Source organism: Branchiostoma lanceolatum, chromosome 1 (genome assembly GCF_035083965.1).
Source record: "Branchiostoma lanceolatum isolate klBraLanc5 chromosome 1, klBraLanc5.hap2, whole genome shotgun sequence".
In the NCBI taxonomy this organism is placed as follows: Eukaryota; Metazoa; Chordata; class Leptocardii; order Amphioxiformes; family Branchiostomatidae; genus Branchiostoma; species Branchiostoma lanceolatum.
Genome location: NC_089722.1, coordinates 20530927 through 20552250, shown reverse-complemented (window position 1 = coordinate 20552250; position 21324 = coordinate 20530927). Strand labels below are relative to the sequence as shown.

General features: G+C 40.7%; 3 protein-coding genes across 3 annotated transcripts in view; 2 read left to right on the top strand and 1 right to left on the bottom strand.

Annotated features, from left to right (window-relative positions):
* Positions 1-566, top strand: part of LOC136440344 (testis-specific serine/threonine-protein kinase 3-like) — a 4451-nt gene extending 3885 nt beyond the window's left edge. Inside the window, exon 4 of the mRNA XM_066436338.1 lies at positions 200-566. Coding sequence (XP_066292435.1) covers positions 200-418 — 219 coding nt within the window. The 3' untranslated portion in view covers positions 419-566. The remainder of the gene's footprint in view (positions 1-199) is intronic.
* Positions 1-7317, bottom strand: part of LOC136440416 (uncharacterized) — a 17649-nt gene extending 10332 nt beyond the window's left edge. Inside the window, exon 1 of the mRNA XM_066436456.1 lies at positions 7115-7317. Coding sequence (XP_066292553.1) covers positions 7115-7235 — 121 coding nt within the window. The 5' untranslated portion in view covers positions 7236-7317. The remainder of the gene's footprint in view (positions 1-7114) is intronic.
* Positions 2212-21324, top strand: LOC136440394 (protein phosphatase 1F-like). Its single transcript, XM_066436420.1, has 7 exons — positions 2212-2538; positions 15021-15145; positions 15504-15709; positions 16166-16354; positions 16961-17104; positions 17848-17941; positions 18332-21324. The coding sequence occupies exons 1-7, from the start codon at positions 2354-2356 to the stop codon at positions 19378-19380; spliced, it is 1992 nt and encodes a 663-aa protein (XP_066292517.1). The 5' UTR covers positions 2212-2353; the 3' UTR covers positions 19381-21324.

Sequence of the window (21324 nt, the reverse complement as noted above, 5' to 3'; positions counted from 1 at the left end):
TGAGTCATAGATTATGTTGATACGTATGTCAATCATTGGTTCTGTCAGTCTTCAGTTTAGAACTCAGAGTACAGTATTCAAAAAGTTTTCACACAGAGTATTAAAGTACGTTGGGAATGGGTTGTTTTTTCTCAATTTTATATAAATGAGGTCTATGTTATCAGTTTTTGACCAATTTCTTCCTTGTTGTCCTCTACAGCTGAACTTCTCATCCACACGAGTCATCTCACAAGAATGCAAAGCCCTAATCGCACACATGCTCACACCAGACGTTTCCCACCGCCCCACAATAGACGAGGTCCTGAACAGCGGCTGGCTCAGAACAACGCCCACTGCACCACCGACCTGCAGCGCCGCCTGGCGATTAGAATCATCATCACAACCTTCAACAACAGACTCGCCTATGGTCGCCAGATGAAGTCGATGATAGTCTTTAGTATTTTATTGTGTATATATATTTTCAATTTGATCTTTCAATTGTGACAGAAGCTGTCCACTTATTTATACAAATGAGGAATTTTTTTTCCTCTTATGACATGGAGAATAAATTCTGTGTTGCTTCCTGACTGACTTGTTCCGACTACTAGTATTCTATGCTTTGCAAGCGAATGGATGGATGGATGGATGGATGGATGGATTAATGAGTGCTTTGGTAGAAAACGTAAAGTGGAAGTATGTCTGTAAAATAGATGTTTACATGTATGCACGTATAGATACATGTATTGGCCGATGTATGGAAAAATGGATGGATGGATAGATGGATAGATGGATGGATGGATGGATGGATAGATATAGATGCACGGCCGCACGGCTTATTTGTAGCCTGGTAACAAACCTATTACACCTGCCGAGTATTTTTCGTCCTCTAAGCAAATAGTTCTCGGCAGCAATAACAGATTTGGTTACCGAGCTAGTTTATTTTTTGTAGGTCCAATACTGTAATAGCCTGGAGTCCAGCCTTCTTAGCTAGTTTTAGTCCGCTATCCAAGCTCCGCTACCCGCCTTGGGCTAGCCCTGTTCAGCTTATGTCCCCTAACTCGGCAGCTATAACAGATTTGGTTACCGAGCTAGTTTATTTTTTGTATATCCATCCCTGTTCAGCTTATGTCCCCTGACACTGCAGCTATTACAGATTTGGTTATCAACTAGTTTATTTGTAGGTCCAGTCCTTTACCCAGCTTGTGTTCCCTGCCAATCATGATGACGAGCGACCACAAGCTAAACATGGCTAAATCCAAAACGCATCTGGGTGGGTCCCGATGCACAATAATCACTAAACGTTGACGATATATATCGATAGCAAAACCTAGCCTTCGTTGCAGACTCCTTCCGGCTGTTTTATTTTTCAAGTCACTGTTTTCTTATCAGACCTTTGCATTATTGCTGGCTGAGAGGGCCAGCAATAAGATGTAACAAAAGGTATGTAATAAGAAAACGGTGACTTAGAAAAGGAAACAGCTGGATGGAGTCTGCAACGAAGGCTTTTATATAGCAAAACGCATATTAAAGATCATTTAAGTGCAGGCCGGAACTCGAAGTTGATTTGATTTGCAAAGAAGTTTATCTGTGTTCAAATTCAATTTATTGACGTCACATGTGTCTGAAATTGGTGGCAAAAAAATCTCACCTTAAAACACATAACGTTTGTACTTGGAGGATAGAAAAGACAGTACGCCCCACTCACAGAACTCCTGTGAATACATTTAAGTTCGCGTGGTTTTTAATTCGCGCTAAGGCAAAAATGGAGTGTTTGCGTTGGTTTTTAGTTCGCACCAGCGCTATAGTCACATACTACCTGCTACAATAGTCTCGCAATAAAGTTCTTCTGTACTACTACAGTATTGGACAATAATGTTTGCGATGGCTTTAAGTTCGCTGTGAAACCGCGAAAACGGCAAAAATAAAACCACGTACCGCGAACATTCCTGCACATACAGTACAGTACTACGTGGCTGTAGCTGCCTCATTTCAGCTCTTTCCATGGCTATTGAACACGCACGGAATATCACAGAAGGTTATCCACCATCGTCTTAACGTGTTTCTTTTATGAAATTGTTCAAAACACCTTTGATATTTCTTAGCGCCTGGATATTGTGTCCGGGCGAGCCAAGTTTGACTAACCCTGCTCTACATTTGAATTTCGCGCGCTGTTTGTTGATAGGTGGATAGCCCTGTCGTCCCAGAAACATGTGCACAGTTACGTGACGTCATAATGTGCCCACGTTTGCTAGCTGAGAAAGCAGTTCGTGCATGGATGGATGCAGACGGAACGTTCGGGGGTGGAAAGTCGGATTTTCTACCGTTTCCTAGAACTGGACGGGTTTCTTACGAACTCCAGATATTATAGCCTAACATGGAAGTGTCACAAGAAGACGTAGACTCCTCGTACAAGGCGTTTCTCCAAAGTTTCGCGGAGAAATACCCGGCCGACTTCTCTGCAGACGATCCCCTCCCACTTCGGTTGATCACTTTCTATCTCGCACCGGACGAAGTTGAGGGCGAACTTTTGGACTGGATTTTACAGTGGTTAGACAAATGGTAGGTCAAGGAATTTCCTCACATTATTCTGTCCATATCTTTGTATTCTTTTATCTATCAAGATCCGCCCATGTCACTGCTTTATATTTGTGAAAACGTACTACAAACACACAGTGACACACAGTGACAGTTTTTCTTGGTGGTAGCAACGGTAGTTTGACAGACAGCCACAGTAGGAAACATTGAGTCTGAAAACAAAACTCAAACGATAATGTTTTTCCAAGGATATAAAACCTCCTTGGTTTTTCCCAGGAAAACTGTCAAATCACACGGATATAGAAAAATGCAGTATCCAGCAAAAGCAATGAGATGATAGTCATAACTTTTGCTCGATTGTTATTTTTTCCCTTTTATGTTCTCCAAATCTTGCGTATCCTCTTAGATGTTTCTTAGTCACAAAGCGAAGTCGCGGAGGATGTCTGTATTTTTTAGACCGAGCGTCTTCCGCTTTAGTGAAGTCATAGGAAGGAGTGGGCCCTTAATGCTTTGTTCAAATCAAGCTTTCAACTGGGTTGCATTTGATTAGACCAAGGCTTTGCAAATGGGTGTGGTTGGAATATTTGGGTTCAGGTTCAACTGAACAACTTGGTAAACAGCAACAAGGTGTTACAAAAACATTTACATTGGTCATCACTTTCCTACGCACGTATCCTTAAATGGGCCAGCACAAAGTATATTCATTCGAGTAATAAGGTTATCGCAGTGCCATTTAACATGCTCGAGGCACCTCCTCGATCAAGGGACTCCCATTTTATGTCCCTTCCCCAAAACGACTGCAGCTCCAACCAGGGTGCCCCCAATTTGAACCGGGTCTCCAATCTACCAACTATTTGGAACCAGGAGGCTGCTATATATAAACTGTATTTGCAGTGTTATTCTTTCCTACATCTTATCCTGCGTTACAGAATGCTATATCAAAGGGGCCTGCCAATTTGTAGTGTCAATGCCCCACGCTGAAGTTCAGGAATGCAGGGGCTATGTATTGTTACGGGCTATGTTGAATTCGGCAGGCTATTTGTAGAATGGACGGATTACGCTCTACGTTAAATTTGAGTGGTGGTGCTACGAATTTCGTGGAATGAAATCTCCTGATTACACTCCAGTTAAAGGGCATGCAGGCCCCCCCTCTTAAGTGTTCACCATGTTTTGAGTATGTATCCAAATACTCAACCTTGCTTCTGCTATGGTCTGTCACAAATTTAATCATCTGTAGATTCTGTTTTATTTTCCTTACACTGCTACCCCACCCAGGGTTTAACTTACAAGCTGGGTCTCTAGCTTTAATTTTTCTCCGTCCCTCTCTTTGTTTGAAAGCCCATGTTGTTAATTTTAATTCTTAAATCTGTCATTCCAAGCTTTGAAAAAACTACATTTTGATCAGTGTCATATCATGAAGTTCAATTTTTTTTGACAGTCGGCATAACATTTTTTTCTGTCCCTACAAGCAATTTTCTGACCTAGGACGGAGGAACGGGTGCTGGACACAGCCCTGCCTACAACTTAGTACAAGCTATGGGGGTGTTTCAATACTAACCTGTTTACCAGTGAATATTCTCTCCCTTTTGTTTGGCTCTATTGTATAAAACATTGCACCATGACATGTTTACTTCAAAGTCACCAAATGTAATTCACCTTTAGACCACTGGAGTGGGATTTAAGGACACTTAAGAAACCCCGAGAGGCCCTGTTTGAATAAAGGGTCAACACTGTTTGCCTTTTGCTGATCTCCTGTTGTGTTTAAAGAAGCAATTCTATACTTCTACTTCCTTAAATAAACTTCTTGAAGCAAATCATATGTCAGACTCAGAAAATATGTAAGGTACCAGTCATATGCAGTGTGTGACCAATTTGTCATTAGTCATTTTTTTAGCAGTATTCAAAAGTACCCTCTGCTCTTTGACGCTGCGTATAGATTCACCTGGCTTAAGATTAAGAATACATTTTGATGAAATGCCACATTTTTTATGAACCATTTTGTATCATACTGTATTTTCTTTTTGTGAATTCTGTCCTAGCGTGAGAGAGGAAGTTGTACCTGAGTTTTATTTGTAAGGAGGATGACGTATACTACAAATCCAAAACAAAAACAGGGAGGAACTTGAAATGTGAGAGTCCTGTTGTTGCACAAGTGTTACGTCATGAGTGTGTTGACAAAACAAAGTTCCAGACGTGAACGTGTTAAAAGATCCTGCCAAACGATAAAGGTGTGATAGGAAAAAAAACACCATACAGTTTCAGTACTGTGGAATTAATAGGCAGTGGAAGAAGAGGGATGGGCTCTGCCTTCCAATACCTAGGCCTTGCTGTAGACACAGTGGATAACAATCCCCTGCCCCTACGGCCTCAAAAAGGCTATGGGACTATCTTTTTTTATTGTGTATGTTCAAAAACTTTTTCTAGATTTCCCCCAGACTCTAAAAAAATGTTGCAATGTATGCCAAGTTTAGCATTCATAGAACCTGAAAGAAGTAGCATTTCATTCACGCCTATACTATAGTTCATAGCAAGTCATTTTTTTAGCTATGTCACCGGAATGTAACAATTATTAGGAAATGTGAATGAATGACCCAATTATGCATATGTCTATATACTAAGTAGCATCAAATATTAATATCCTTCCTTCTTATGTTCCATGGAAAGACAAGGAAATCCATTCATATTTCTAACCTATCCCGCAATCAAACCACTTTTGCAGAAGTAATAGTTTCATTGCTGATGTCAGCTGGCATGTTAACATTGCTTAGTATTAGCATATCTATATTTTGTATGGTTCAACTTGACATACTGTTTACAAAGGGAGATTTCAACAGCAAAACACCCATAAAGGTTTTCACAATACAGCTCAACCTCTGTGACCTACAAATTTTTCTGCCCCAGCAAAACAAATCAAGTGTTTCAGACAGACCTGAACAAAAGACTCCTGCTTTCATCGCGAAGATGATTAATCCAATTTTGAAAGAATAATAACGTTAGCCCTCCCGGCAGTTTTGTTTTGATGTTTCGCAGACACCCATCTAAGTGCTTACCGGTCACACAGGGAATGAACATATTGTTAATTTTACTTCATGTTATTATCGCTACAGCTGCCTTGGTTTATCACACCTATTAGTAGTTACCAACAAACATTAATGATGACAGATGTTAGCTGTTGTCATGATGGTGTGAGGATAATCCACATGACCCACTTAGACCATCCAGTCTATAGAAAATCCTGTGGTATTTTTAGGTTCAGTTCGTTTGATTGCAGTTGTACAAAATTGCATGTCCTAGCATCGTGTCTCCATGGATAGAATGCCCTCGGGGTCGGGTAAACATAAAACCTAATGATTACCAAACATCTGATAAGATGGTGCCCTTAAGGTGACTGTGATTGTTTCGCCAGTCTGTAAACTGGGTCTTCCCTCGCAAAGGAGAAAAGAGGTATATTAAAGAAGTACGATGCTTAAGGCTAGTCTGTCTGTTGTGTCTTACTACAGGTGATAATCAGCTGTCTTTTGTGACCACTCAATGGACTTAAGAAAATGGGGACCTGTCACTGACAGTAGACAGGTGCCTTCGGACAATAAACAGGATTCTCAATGCTTATGTCTAGGAAAGAAAATTGAAGGGACCACCAGAAAGTGGTCACAATGGCCAGGTGGTCATTATTGCAGAATTGGTTCTTAGCAGAATATTGAAGTTGTAAATTTGTAGCCTATAGATATGCATGTAAGCTTCAAAGTGTAATAATGGTTCCAAATTACACATCGATTTTCAGAACAAAAAACTGATGACATTGTGTTCAGAACTGCGTGCAGGCAATGTACTTGCTATAAAATAACTATCATTAGTTTTAAGGTGGGAGCTACTAAATCAATGATAGATAGGTAAATGATAGATAGGTTTAACTTTAAAGGCCATTCCTGGAGTCGCACCAGAAACAAATTATCGACAGATGGCTACTGTATGGTCTGGTGCTTCATGGATTTAAGTAACTAGCCATGGATATGAACAACAACAATTTTACAACTTCAACGGCATTGAAGTGGTTACGTTTGATTTTTTTCCGTGTACTTGAAGTTGTGCTTGAAGTTGTACTGTCTGCTTGCAATGGTGTCAAATCTTGATGGAAAAGATTTCTTCTAATGATAAAGCGATGTGACCACTTGTTCCTAAAGCTAAGCCTACCTTAAGTTTTAATGTTGAACTTCACAGAACAACCATTAAACCTGAGTAAATCAATAAAAACGTACCTTCCTTGTGTAAGTTGTAACTGAGGGTAGATGCTGCTGCTGCGAAGACTGGCAAGGTATTGATGATCAGTCAACAAAGACCCAGAGAAAAGAGCATTTCCTCTCTCTGGCACTGGTCTCTAAAGGCAGACTGACTATAGCTATGTGTTCCTTACATCTTTTATTGTCTCCCTGGGAAAAAGGGCAGCTAGACAGTCATCATTGAGACTTCAAAAGGCTTCATCTATCTGCTGACGTCAAGCAATTACTAAATTAGCTGTATGATATTTCCGGCAATCGTGCAAGGGGTGCATTCCATGTTTTTCCTCTCTCTACACAATAGGCAGACTTATGTATGAACGTACTTGGCTTGCCTGACTCAGCTGGTCTTGTCACCCATCCTATATCCTCGTGTTCTGCTGCCGTCATGGCCTGGTGTTCCCTTGCCTTGGTCTTCCCTGTCCTGTTGTCCTCTGTGTCAATCATACTTGTCTGTGGGTCCTTCGATGGTCTAGCTACAATCCTGTCTGTGACGCCAAACGTTAGATGATTCCTCTGAGTCTGAATACCGCTGTCAGGGCTCAAAATACTTTTTTCTGCATACATGCACTGATGTAGATGACATGAAAAAATACCTTCGACAAATCTTTCCTGCATCACTCTGCTAGGAAAGTAGATTTTACGCCAAGTATGAATCAAAATGAAAACTGTAAGGACACCGTTTCATTTCTTGCATTTACCAGCATTTTGCAAGTGGTAACAATTAATCAGTGCAGCAAACAATCACTTGAAACTTTGTAAACTAGTACTGTGAACTCTCGAAACTTATGCAGTGGTTTTGTTTTTTCCATTTTTACTGTGACTCTAGACCGCAAAGTCATATATCTCCCTTGTATGACTACTGTATTACAAAATTGTTTTAACCATGAATTTGAAATACATGTATCGCGAAAACGTCAGTTTCTCTCCGCGAAATAAAACCACCATGAAAGTGATATGCGGCATACACCATGTTGCATTCTTCTTGATATGTCATAACCACAAAAAAACACGTAAGTTGAGAAAATTTGGCGTCCGCAAAGTCAAACAAAGTCCAGGTTCAGGTAGACATCAGAAATGCCTGCACAACTCTAAATTCACCCGCAGCATTAAACTGCATATGCGGACGCTATTTCGAGCCCTAGTGTTACATTGATTGGTGCATCTGTATGTTAATTGCCTGTCATTTCATCGGCAGACTTTGAGCAGGATACATTAGTGTTCAAAAGATAATGCGTCATTCATCTGTCCATCTTCGTTTCGTGTAAGGCTGTCTGACTTCACCATCCTGCATATTGTAAAATTTATCTGTCACTCAAAATCGAGTCAAATGTTCTAGTCATAAAAAGTTCATTCTGGGCATTTTAGCGATTAGTTAGAAGCAGGGCTGTCTCCGGCTTTAATTTTTTTTTTGTCCCTCTCAATGTTGGAAAGCCAATGTTTTAATTTTCGTTGTTAGATCTGTCGTTTTATACCTACAAAAATGCATTTTCATCAATTTTATGTCATGAAATTCCCATTTTTGGGACGGATAGGGTGAAATTTTTTTCCGTCCCAACAAGCAAATTTCTGTCCTGGAGACAGCCCTGGAACTTAGAAGTAAGTCCAAAAGATAATTCATTTTGTAATTGTTTATTGAACATTAGTCTAAGTTTGAAAACATTGAGAATCTTGTTTCGACTTTCCATTGCAACAATATAACACACACTACATCTACTATCATGTTAGAGGCACCATTTCTATACTTGGCAAAAGCAACGGGAAGCAAAGTCACTGAAACTTATTCCTAATCCCTTATCATCTTATGCTGGCTAAATCAAACAGGTGTTCCTGGCTTGCGCTTTATTAAATCATCCGACCCACTCATCATTGGACTTTTTATTTTCCACTGCTTTCAAAGAAGAAATCAAACCCCGCGTTAGTACCGAAGATATAGAAACTTATTGTAGATTAGCAATTTAGTATGATCTTGTACCACATGTATGCCTTATGTTTTACTTTATGTTTTTACTTCAACATTGTTGTCAACATGTAATTAGCCTACGGGCATGAATTTGCAATAAACGTATTATTGCGAGTACTTGCAGCTGTTAGCTCTCATATCAGCTTATATGGCTGATAGTTGCCAGGCCACGGTTTGCCAGGAGGTTGTTATCAAATAGTGTGTGCTTGTACTTAGAAATTCCACTTGACAGAGGAGAAATAACTACACGTATGTGTCACAGAAAATATGCAGATTATCTGAAGCTGCCTCCAACTGTTTCATTTACTGTAAACTCATTCAACTGTAAATACAGAAATGTTTGCAGTGGTTTTATGTTCACGGTTTTCACTGCAACCGTTTTACCTTGAACTTAAAGCCACCGCAAACATTTTTGTCCAATACTATAGCAGTATGTAAATATGGTGCTGCCGCGAACTAAAAACCACCGGGAACACTCCATTTTCACCTTAGCGCGAACAAAATAGAAAATTTACAGTACTCTGTGTTTTTATTTTGTGGTAGGAGGGAAAAGGCAGTTTTCATGGTGTTTTGAATTTGCAGTTGAAGTAGTTGTCTAGTACAGTAATAAATGTTTGCGGTGTCGTGAAGGTCACCGCGAAAATAATTTAGCTTACTGTAAATCTTGAAATTTTTCACTGTGACTGCAAAGTCTCTGTGACTGGATGTGTGTTTCCAATATAAACCACCTTGAAAATCTCCTTTCCCCATCTACCATAAGATTAAGCCCCTGCAAAAATGAATGATAGTGCAGTATATGCCAGTTGCTGGTGCCAAGTTCAGATCTGGGCTGGACTCTCTAATTTTGTTTTTAAAAAACATTCTTGGCCCATTCGATCACAGTCTACACCTGCATGGTCTAACTGTATTGTTCTTACATGCTAGAAATCCAATCTGATTCATTCTTTGTGTATACACTGTAAGGTTTCAGATAAGGTTGTTTACATTCAGACTTCATTAAGTTGTATTTCATTCAGATCAAAGTTTATAGTCAGTGTATTTTTCCAGAAATAGATCTATAACTCTGAAGTAAAAGAGTTTCCTTATCTCTCTCATCAACTTGTCAATCTAACGCAATAAGTTTAATTGATAAAGTTAGACATCTACAGCTATTAGCTTAAGCTACAAAGCTACTGTTGCAAAACATTGGCCTTAGCTTTAAGCCAGCAACAGTGTGTTGGTCGGTTGCTATGGGAAGTTAAGCCTTTGTCTTTGCCAATTACGGTATGAAGTGATAGTATAACTGCCATGCTGGGTCAATATATAACTAGAAAAAGCACTCTGCCAAGATGTATAGTTTCCTACAAAGGATTTATACTTGTAATAGTTGTACATGTTTGTAAATTTCTGTCCTGGATCTATTTCCTTAGCATTGGTAATTTCTTTTTTAGCTTAGGGCTAACTTGTACCAATGCTTGCAGCTATAGCTGTGCAAAGGTTAGGTCGTTCGGTGTAATATAACCAGCTGCTGTCGTGCTTCGTGCCTGCAAAGCTGGCGTGTTACAATTAAGGGCGGTTATATCGGCTATACTAGTACTCTAACCTCTCAAATAGAAGTACCCCCTGGAATATAAGTACCCCCCGGAAAAATCTTCCAAATCTAATAAAAGTACCCCCTGGAATAAAAGTACCCCCCGGAAAATGTCAAAATTGACATGTAAGCTATGTCTATTTACTAATACGTGTTCTCATGTGTGTGCATCTTTGACACTGTTATTTGCAATTAGGGGTATTAATGGACAGCAGATAAAGCCAAAAAATCCTTTGACACTTCTAGTTTGGAAATATAATCATTGTTACAACGTAAAACAAGAAGGCTGTCTAGTTCCAAAGTAACTGCAGTCATTTTTTTGGTTACATGCAAAATTGCATGTTGGAAAAATCTACCTGCAATTTGATAAATCTGAGAGACTTTCTTACCTGGCTGAATAAAAATCTTAGTAACTCTATACTCTACTCTACATACTAGTATGTATACTTAGTATATAGTCAGTTGTTGACACAAAAACTCGTAATATTACAAGTTTAAAAAGAATAAAAAATTTTAAAAAGAAAATTGAAGAAAAAAAAGGTAAAAACTTTTCAGCTTAGAAAATTCACAATGTAGCAAAAACAGCAAAACAATAACTTAATTTTGCCCGTAGAAATAATTGAAATATTCACTGGAATACGATCCTGGAATTATTGAACTGCAATGTTTACCAATGTAGCTAGGTGGCGTTGTCATTCTCTCGCGCGGTATCGCGAGATTTAGCGGGGTTTGGACAGAAACAGTCGCCATCTTGTTTGTTTACTCGTATCCTCGCCGAGCGCTGCCCTATTTTCGGACTGATTTTTGCCTTTCAGACACATCAAAACAGGTTGACTATGGGTACAAAAGAATTAAAAAGTATCGGTAACTCTTTGTTTTATTTGGTTGGACGGCGAGTTCCGAGATTCAATTGAAAATTTGGCGTATTTTCTGAGAGTGATAGCGCGCGCGTGTGTGTGCGTGTGTGGTACCGGTGACTGTGAGTTAGCGCTCGAGCTTCCTCGGCCCAATTTTTTCTACAAATTCTCGCAAAATAGAGTTCTAAAGCTCAAAATCTAGGTTGCACACGGCGCTACCAGGAGTTAGAAATGAGTTGCGACAAGCAAATTGTGCTTGTGCCGGGTATTTTGAGTACTGCACCGACATTTTATCCCAATTCCCTGATCATGATTCTGAAAAAAAAAATAAACGTACCGTCTAAAATAAGAACGTACCGGGCGGACTTTGAGTCGAAAAAAAACAAGAGTCCGTAGGACACAATTCTCCGTGAAGTATTTATAGTCTGTAAATTTTGGGTGAGGTGTTTGTTCATTTCCTTTGCTAGTGACCTGCTCAGCTGTAAGCAAATGGATCTTGATGTAAGGTGTGGAATCACAGACAATTTATTTCTAGAGCCTGGAACTGAAACAGTATGACACTCAGGCTAACTTAACATACCCATTCAGCAACGGAATCGTGGATTGTATGTGGTGCCAGGTGTGAAAAGTAGCCTCCACCAGGCCCTCTTACGGGCGTATGAATAATTAGCCAGTAGAGTCAGTCCACAGTGACGATCATATTTCGCCCGTTTAGGACGGAGCCTGCAAGTGAAACCCTGGCGTAGTTAGTCTGGTAGAGACTATGTGAAAAGTGCATTTTTGATAAGCGGTAATTAAAGAAGTAAAAATATTGACCCACACAAATTGCATCTCTGTACAGTCCAAGTAGTGTTTTATAGCAAGTAAAGAAAATGTGTTGATTTATCTTTTTCTTTCAATACAGGAGGGGTCAGCCTGCTGAAAAGTACGTTTTTACAACATGGCACAGATAGGATCTAGAAATTCCGGGAAAAGTCACAAATTTAGATCTAGATGGCTTCTTTTGAAGATCAACGAACCATTCAGCCTTACAACTAAAATGTTTCAGAAATCACAAATATGCAGTAAATCCTCTTTCCACAATTTATTGCAGGCATGCCTGATCTATAGCTATCGGCCTATTTGTATTATCGTAACATTCTCGACGGTCAAAGGTCACCGGATCTTTGAAAACACCCGGAAGTGACACAGTCTGGCCGCGGCCTGCGCGCACTATTCTGAGAGAGATATCTTAACAATCTTTCATCCCCTGCGTAAACGTTTTATATTGTCACGGCCTCCGTATTACAAACTACAAGTGTGAGAAGTTTGAAGGTCCAGAGATATCCCATTTTCACACTGTGCGTAAAAGTGCGACGGCCGTCTCGTGCGCCAAACTACTAGTATGCGACCTGCGATTGTACACGGCATACTTAATACACAGACTGAAGCTCACTCGGCACATGTTCGCAGCGAAAACTCACAATTCCCGTTGCCGCATTGGTATGTAACTTGGTATATCGCTAGCTAGGCTGCGTGTGGTGATGCACGTTGTCTATTTTACAATGTAACAGTGACTATACGATCATAGCAAGTAGGAAATTTTCGTACCCCGTATCTGCCTGAAGTATTGCAGTCAAGCGTAACGGGTTATAACATGGTCGCTATGCCAAGGCAGTGGCCCTTACCATTAATTATAGGGGTGCAATTTCGATATTGCATTGAAGATAAAAGTAGTTACGGCGTAACAAAGACATTGTGCATCACCACGCCGAACCAGGCAAACGATATGCCAAGTTACACACCAATGCGACAACGGGATCGTGAGTTATAACTGCGAACGCGCAAACAAATGCATTCCCAATACTCCCAGAAGGAGGTATTCCTCCTTCCCGTATGTATTTTGCAGTTCTTGAGGTGACCTATCCATGTTGAATTCAAGACATTTTGAATATGTATTTCGACAACAACACTACAGAATTGTTTCAACCATGAAATACCAGCGACAACTTCCTTTCCCTTTCTACCACGAAATTAAGTCCCTGTGACAATAGATGAATTCTACAATCTACAGTAACCCTTGTTGCAAAGCAACCTACAAACCAAGGCTGATAAAAACACATAGATAGAAATTAGAATAGGAATCACTGGTACAGCTCCATTTATCCAGTCTGTTGGTGCTGACAAGTTGTTTTCCTTTCACCATGGGTAGTTTTGCTTGCTCAGGGTAAGCATTGAGCTTCTTGGGGTCAAAAGGTTAGGAGTAAAATGGGTTCTTAAATAGGCAATATGTTGCAATGCCTTGATAAGTATTTGGTAAGCTGTGTGTAATGTTAAACATTGAATGTTATTATCCAAAATTCTTAGATCTAGTAAAGCATTAATAAGACGTTTTCCCCCTCTGTCATGTCTTCAACACATTCTTCAGTCAGTGCTTGCACTCTTTAGTCTGCCCTAGAGGCTAGAGTGTTTTCTATCCTGACTGAATCACGCTTTTACTAAGTTCTAGTAGCCATTCCACTGACCAGGCCTCTAGAAGGCCCAATAATCAAAAATAAGCCCCCCGACAACGAGAGATTGTGTAACACAGGCTAGGGTGGTTTCTTGGTGGGCCCAGTGTGATTAATTGTTTGTGGATTGGTTAAAGTATTACCATTATGTACACATAGGTTTATCTGTGAGACAAAACCAAACAGTCAATCTAAGGAGCTGTCTTCCAAGTAAGTAGATATGGCAAGTCCTGTGTTTCCAAGAACAGAAAAGTACTTGACAGTTATTGCATTTACAGAGAACACATATAGTCAAACCCTTGTTGCTAAGCCAATGGCAATCACAAGGAGTATAAAGAATTTTGTTGTTAACTCAGTACAATGTATATCTTTAGATTTGGAGAATCTTTCATCTGCTTTAACTTTTTGCAGCCTTCAGTCTATCTAAACATGAAGGTGTCTACTAAGAATTAGTTGGTGTGCTGTTGTAAAAAAAAGAGGCTTCAAGTGAGAAACTCATGGTAAACAAAGATGTTTTCCAACAAATAACAAACTGTTGCTTATGTACTATGATTATGAATGATAGTCAAACTTTGAAATATTGTGTATGGCTGTTTGCCTGTAGTTTGCTTCTAATGTGTTTGCTTTAACTGTGTTATTTTGAACAAATTGGTATTCAAATGTGAAGAATGAGTTGTCACGTCACACTGTCACTGCAGACACTGCCCCCCACCTTAGCCAGCTCGCTTGTGTATATTGACTTTCGCATGCACTACTTGCAGTGTTTGGAAATGTGGGAGCTTTCAGTTGGTTGATGACTTAGAAGAGAGCTGTTGCTTAGAAGCTGTATATAGAGTTTAATAGGCAAGGCTGAGATGACGCAGGCCTGAGTAAAACTCACTGTCTCAGACTGTGCCTCATGTCCTTACAAAGAAGAAGACTTTTTGGCAATGGTGCAAATACTACAGCATTCAGAAGTCAACATATCAAGTATACCAGAGCACAGAACATCCCAGTCTAATGAATATACATGTACATGTATATTTGTGTCTTAACTCTCATATAAAGTCCTATATGTTAAAATGACCCAAAATATGGACCACAGTATGTCCAGTATTAGTGATGTCCCTGTAAGCTCAACTGGTAGATTGGTAACTGGGAGATCCTGATTCAAATCCTGGGATGGATATCTCAGCTGGGGCTGCACATGTCTTTCGGAAGGGTCGTTTGAGGGGAAGGGCTAGCAGCCCCTCACTGTAAAAATACAACCTGCTACAGAAACATCAAAGAAAGTTTCTGACCTATAGTATGACTATGTGTCACAATGTAAACAACAACATGTCCAGTATTAAATGTTTGCCTATCTCTCTCCAGTGCTGCTCCGTGGCTCCTTGCGGCTGCCCTTGCCAGACACACGGTGGACGAGTTTCTCTCCCAGGACCTGACCCAGTACTACAAGCAGCCTGAGGAGGAGCAGGAAGAGGACCAACAACAACCTCGTAAGTTTCCTTTGGGAACTCCCTGGTTTCTGTGTACTCAAACGTAACATTCTGTGCACACCAACGCCAGTTGTCAATGCATTTTCTGTTAAATATCACACGCTCACATTCACTCACTATCCATTTCATTGTCTGTTGTTCCCCATATCGCGAGAGGTAGACGTGCTTGCACATAGATCTTGTGGCTGGTTTGCGGACCGCCAGGTGCCTCTGTCCTATGGTTCAACACTGTCTAGGTTGAGAATGTGGAAGACTTCCCTTATGGCTTATGCTGTCAATCCATCTTTAACGTGGTGGATTTTGTTCTTGCACTATATGGAGAGTTGTATTGTTAAGTTATTTCTTCGATTTGTTTCAGAACTTGAAGCTGAAAGATTGGCCAGAGCAGCATTCAACAGAATACGGGGGCTGTGCAATGAATGGAGCAGTGATGGCCTGCCAAGCCTGCAGCCCTGTAGGAAGTCCTTACCAGAGTCGTCACTCTGCAGCATCAAAAACACACGCAGGAGAATGGAGGACCGCCACCTCAGAGTTCCTGATCTCAACTTCCTCTTTAACCTAAAGGTAAGGAAGAACTCCTTAATTCTGGCTGGTGTAGATCTTGAAAAGTTTGTGTTTCCATTGTATTTACCACAGAATCGTTTCAACTGCGAACTTGAAAACCTCCGTTCTCCTTCTCCTGTGAAATTGAGTCCCTGCAAAAAAAAAGAATTTACTGTATATTGCAGCAAATAAAGTGTACTGAAATTTCTTAAGATAAGTGACTACAATTCTTGTTCTGTTATGAAAAAGATTGTTTTTGAGTAGTACAAAATAGTATACACTCATGGTTTCTGCAACTGTTGTTTTACAGCCTTCTTCAACGTAAAAACCTGCTCCCTTCAATTCCTGCTTATCCTCTTTTAGTGTATATATACTTTTAATTGCTCTTTGTTTTGTCTTGTTAACTACCGCTAAATCCAAGCACTGATGAAGAAATGATCTTGCAACATGTTTTTTTGTCATTGTTTTGTTCACTAGGACCAAGAAGAACAGTGCTTGTATGGAGTGTTCGATGGCCATGGAGGCATCGATGCTGCCAACTACACTGCTGCCCATCTCTACGTCAACATCGTCAGACACCCCAATTTCCATGACGACGTGGAAACTGCACTCAGGGAATCCAACCTTGCTATAGACGCCAAATTTTGTGAGAAGGCCAAACGTGAGGTAATGATTTGGAGTAATTTGTTTTTACATCTAGGATAGGTTTGGTCTGGTCACATTTGCATGCCTGATGATTGTACGTAATAATTCTGTGGTCTTATATATTGTATAGCAAGAACCTCACATTTACACTTCTGATAATCTCATAGATAATGAGGCTAAGCAGTAGAGAAGAAGAAGAAAATTAAATCTCATCTGCACATTTGAGTGTTATCGATACCTTTCTTGTATTTGATTACTTTGCGTAACTCAAAGTCTCACTTTTGAGGGCTCTTTGGAGCCCCTCTCTGCCTCACCACTACAAGGGCTGCTAGAACCATGATTTAGTTGGGCTGCGTTTTAAATGAATGTGGTGGTTTCATTTTTGCACTGACTTCTCCACCGTGAGTTCACGATACACCGAACATGCATTTCCATATGACTACTATGACTACTACAGAATTTTGATTCGACCGCAAGCTGAAAACGCATCGAAAACCTCCTTAACCCTTCTGGAAACGAGGTCCCTGCAAAAAATGAATTTACATTAGTATTTGATACATGAATGAACAATGTATTGTGGTAGACAATGATCCAATACAAATGTTTGATCTTGCTATCACCCGTTAGGGCCTGAGGAGTGGTTCGACTGCTGTGATTGCGCTGATCCGAGGCAGCACCCTGTACGTGTCCTGGTGTGGGGACAGCTCAGCCATGGTCATCAGGAAGGAGAGTTGTCTGGAGATCATGGACGCACACAAACCAGAGAGAGAAGTAGGCATCTCACAGGCCATTGTGTGAAGAATTTTATGGTACAGAAGTTGTTGGGAGTGTGTAGTGATTCTCAAAGGGATGCCCCTGTAGCTCAACTGGTAGCAGTCTCACAGTTGAGCTCCTGGCTCCAATATATAGCTGGTAACTGGGAGACCCTGGTTCAAATCCTGAGCATTGTATCTCGGTTAGGGCTGCACCAGTCTTACGGAAGGGACGTAACATGGGGGTCCCGTGTTCGAGCACGTTAAAGGGGAAGGGCTAGCAATCCCTCCCTGTAAAGATATACCCTGCTATAGAAACAGCAAGGCAATTTGCTGACCTATGAGCCACTAGGAACTACAAGAAGTGACAAACTTTCCGTTGATTATATGTCATTTTTTAATGATTGGCATTGTATTGTCCATATCATTCCAAATCTTGTGTATTTTCTTTTAAGATTGTACATCATTTTACCTTTTACCTCTCCAACCGAAGTCAGATGCTCATTTTTACACATGGTTGGAGTGAGGAAAGTTGTCTAAGGTGCCTCTCCCAAGGACACAACGTCTAGCCAGGAATGCCAGGAATCAAACCTGTGATAACGTGTCCACTAGCCTAGCCACTCGGCCATTTGACGCCACACATCTGATATGTGATAAATGTTTAACCTTCTCCCTGCTGCCTAACACTGTAACCAAAGGGGAATGGGGTGCCAAACCACTACTTTAGTGTGCTAAAGGTTAACCAACGTGCTTGTGTTCCAGGATGAGCGGAAGAGGATAGAGGACCTTGGGGGCTGTGTGGTTCACTACGGCACATGGCGAGTCAACGGAAACTTGTCTGTGTCCAGGGCAATAGGTGAGAAAGTCTGATCCTTGCATTACAGTTTCAATGATGAAATGGCTTCTTCTAGTTACGATGTCTGTGTTGACAAATGTCTTTGTAAGGAAGTCATATTTGTCCATAAAGGTATTTTTCTACAGCTCTACAAATGTTTTGAGAAAGAAAAAGACTTAATTTAGAAAGTTTGTTTATTTACATACCTTACATTAAGTTAAAGAATTGATGTTTTGTACTATTTAGGACAAAAACTTCCTTTTCTCCCTCTTAGTGTGAAATAATGCCACTGTGAAAAGAAATGCATTAACACTATTTGGTGTTACTTGGGCTTTGAAACTTCGAGGTCAAAAGGTAGTCCTTCATCTTACTATATCTGATGTGATCAAATGCCTATATGTTTCATCACAGGAGATGCCAGTGAAAAGCCATACATAAGTGGGGAAGCAGACGTCACCAAAGTGCCTTTAGACGGCTCGGAGGAGTACCTGATCGTGGGCTGCGACGGCTTTTGGGAGCACATCTCTCAGGGCCAGATCACGGACACCATCCAGGTCAGCATCACCAAGAACGAGGGGAGCCGCCACCAAGTTGCCAAAGACCTCGTAGCTATGGCCAAAGACAATGGGTCCTCAGACAACATCACGGTGATAGTTGTGAGCTTAGAGGGCAAACACAACCAGGTGGATAATAATGTTGGGGAGGGGGACGCACCGAAGGCAAAGGATGATTCCAACCCGGGGGGTAACGAGGACAATTCCGAAGGTGGCTCGGACACCCCCAACAGTTCTAGTAGTGATGCAACCGGGTCGACTTTCACAAGTGCATCGGGAGGACCCCCGCTAGGGACATACAGTGCAAACTACTCCGGATCCTGCTACAGTGGCCGTTTCTTACCGCAGTCACATCTACGAGCAAAGAGGCCTTTACACAAGACTTCTTCGCTACCCTCGTCTGTTGGAGAGAGGCCTTTACACAAGACTACTTCTCTGCCGTTGTCTGGTGGGCCATCGAATGTGGGAAAGGTTGTCAGAGAGAAGGAGGTTGTTACGTACTTGAATGTTTTGGAGGGAAATCAGATTCGGTTGGTCGGGAAGACGCAAGGAGAGCGCAGCGGAAGGAAGAGCCAAGTGTCGCCCTTGTCTCTCAGCCCCATTCTCACAGAGGGCGCTGTCAGTCACCAGCTACCACACACAGTCAGACTCAGTCCAAGTTTCCAACGCAAACAACAGGCTAACCAAACGAGCCTGATTCCAGTCAAGAGGGCCAGCAACTCCCCCTTGACGCTACCTCCGGTACTGCAGCCAACACACCCTCCCCTCATCATGGAGGATTGGGTGGATGTTCCGCGGGCGAGTCTGTCCTTCCCCCCGCCTAAGGTGGACACAAACTTTAAGGAAAAATTCATGGACTTTTTCCTGAGGAGAAGAAACAGGGTGAAGCCACTACCGTCTGTTTGAGGCTATGAGCATGTACAGACAAAGAGCAAAAAAAATTGCATGCTATTTCTGGAAACAAACATACACCAAAACGAGAAATGAAAATCTGGCTAGAGAGTACTTTAAAACATACCCCATCCTTCCCATACCGGTATATGTGTGTATTGTAAAAGTCAGTAAACCTCTCATATTGTTGCCACTGACGTTTGCCAATTTCAATCTACTACAAACTGTAATTTAAAACAAGCGTTGATTATCACCTCTTTTTGAGCATCATCCTGTCCTTTTCCTGCAGAATGAATCAAAATAAGCAAAGTTACATGTGTATCAATCAAACTAGAAGTTGGACTCCTTTGAATGCAAACAATGCAAGAGCTGAAACTTGAGTTCTTCATTTGCAAGCTAACAATTTGTCATGCCAATGATAAATAAATGCACATTCATATAAGCCACATCTGAGATTCAGGGATTTTGCACAGGATTTGGTGCAGTTTTCACAGTGACCTCTCCACCGCGAATTTATGACACCTCTAATATGCGTTTCCAATTGTATTACTACTCTACTACAGAATTTCTTCAAATGCAAATTTAAAATGCGAAAACCTCCTTTTCCTTTCTACCGCAAAATAAAACCACCGAAAGTAAATAGATTTGCAGTATGCCACAGCCTCCACAGCTGTGCCTCTAACTAAGATGACAAAGAGGTCCAACTGTTTTCCGGTGCAATCTGTATGTGCCTTTCACCCTACAGCATTACTATCCTACCTCGGCACAATTCAGTCAGTCATTCCTGCAGACAGCTGAAAATTCGGACTGGATGTAGGAAAGATGTATTACTGTAAATGCAGAAATGTTCGCGGTGGTTTTATGTTCGCAGTTTTCGCGATGAAGTCTTTACCACAAACTTAAAACCACATCGAAAAGCCGTTCCATTGTGTGACTGTAGCGCTACTCTTGTTTCAAATGCGAACTCAAAACCATGGCAAACACTCCATTTTCTCCCGCGAAATTAAATCCCCGCGAACATTTCTGCATTTACAGTACATCTTGGGTAACAGTTATACTATTTGTACCATTTTGATACTATGGCTTCTAGTTCAAATTCAACCAAGAACAGACGCACAAGTGGTCTCTAAAATACAACAGCTGTTTCTACATCTCTTTGCAGTTGGTTGAGAAGTATGTATACCACAAATACATGTACATGTCTGCTTAGCTTCTATGAGATTTCCAAATATTTCAAGATTCTTCCATTAAATTTTGTTCTGTTGATATATGGGGCTGATGATATTACTTATGAAGAGACCTTGTTTGCTATGTACCACACGATCCAGGTGTTCATAATATATTATTCAACTTTGACAAACTTGGACAAACATCAAGAACATGTAGGGACAAGGTGGAATGTAATCGTGAAAAAGCAATAAAATGTGAACCTAGCTCTTGTACCTACTTTAGAGGACTGGAAGGTATACAATGGAGATATTAAGTTGGGTTAAGTATGACCAAAGGTCCAATGATATATAGTAAGTTGATATTATAAAGCAGTTTACTGAACTTCATAATATTGTTTGTGTTGTGATATATATAACATGCATTACATTTGATTTGGAAAAGTGCATGTGTAAATAGATGTACCGTTATTTGTGTCTTGATTAAGTGTGTCATTGGGCTTTGGTGTTTGGGTGAAAATATATGACACACTGTATAATGTTTATGCACATACATGTTTTCATATACGGCAATTGTGGGCCATTGGGGTTCATCGACATTATAATAAGATGCACATCTATTTCTAATGTCATTATTTAACCACTTCATGCAGTGCAGTCTTGTCATCTTGTGCAAGAAAGTGTGAATTTTGCATGCAATATGTGGACTTTTCTAGGGATTTGTGATTGTACATGTACATGTGTATGTTTCAAATTGATAACCAAAGCGAATAAAAAGCTATGACCAAAAGCA

Coding starts and splice junctions, on each gene's coding strand:
- LOC136440394 (XM_066436420.1), top strand. CDS start 2,354: ATGGAAGTGTCACAAGAAGACGTAGACTCCTCGTACAAGGCGTTTCTC. Junction 17,105..17,847: donor CACACAAACCAGAGAGAGAA/GTAGGCATCTCA, acceptor CTTGTGTTCCAG/GATGAGCGGAAGAGGATAGA. Junction 17,942..18,331: donor GTCTGTGTCCAGGGCAATAG/GTGAGAAAGTCT, acceptor GTTTCATCACAG/GAGATGCCAGTGAAAAGCCA.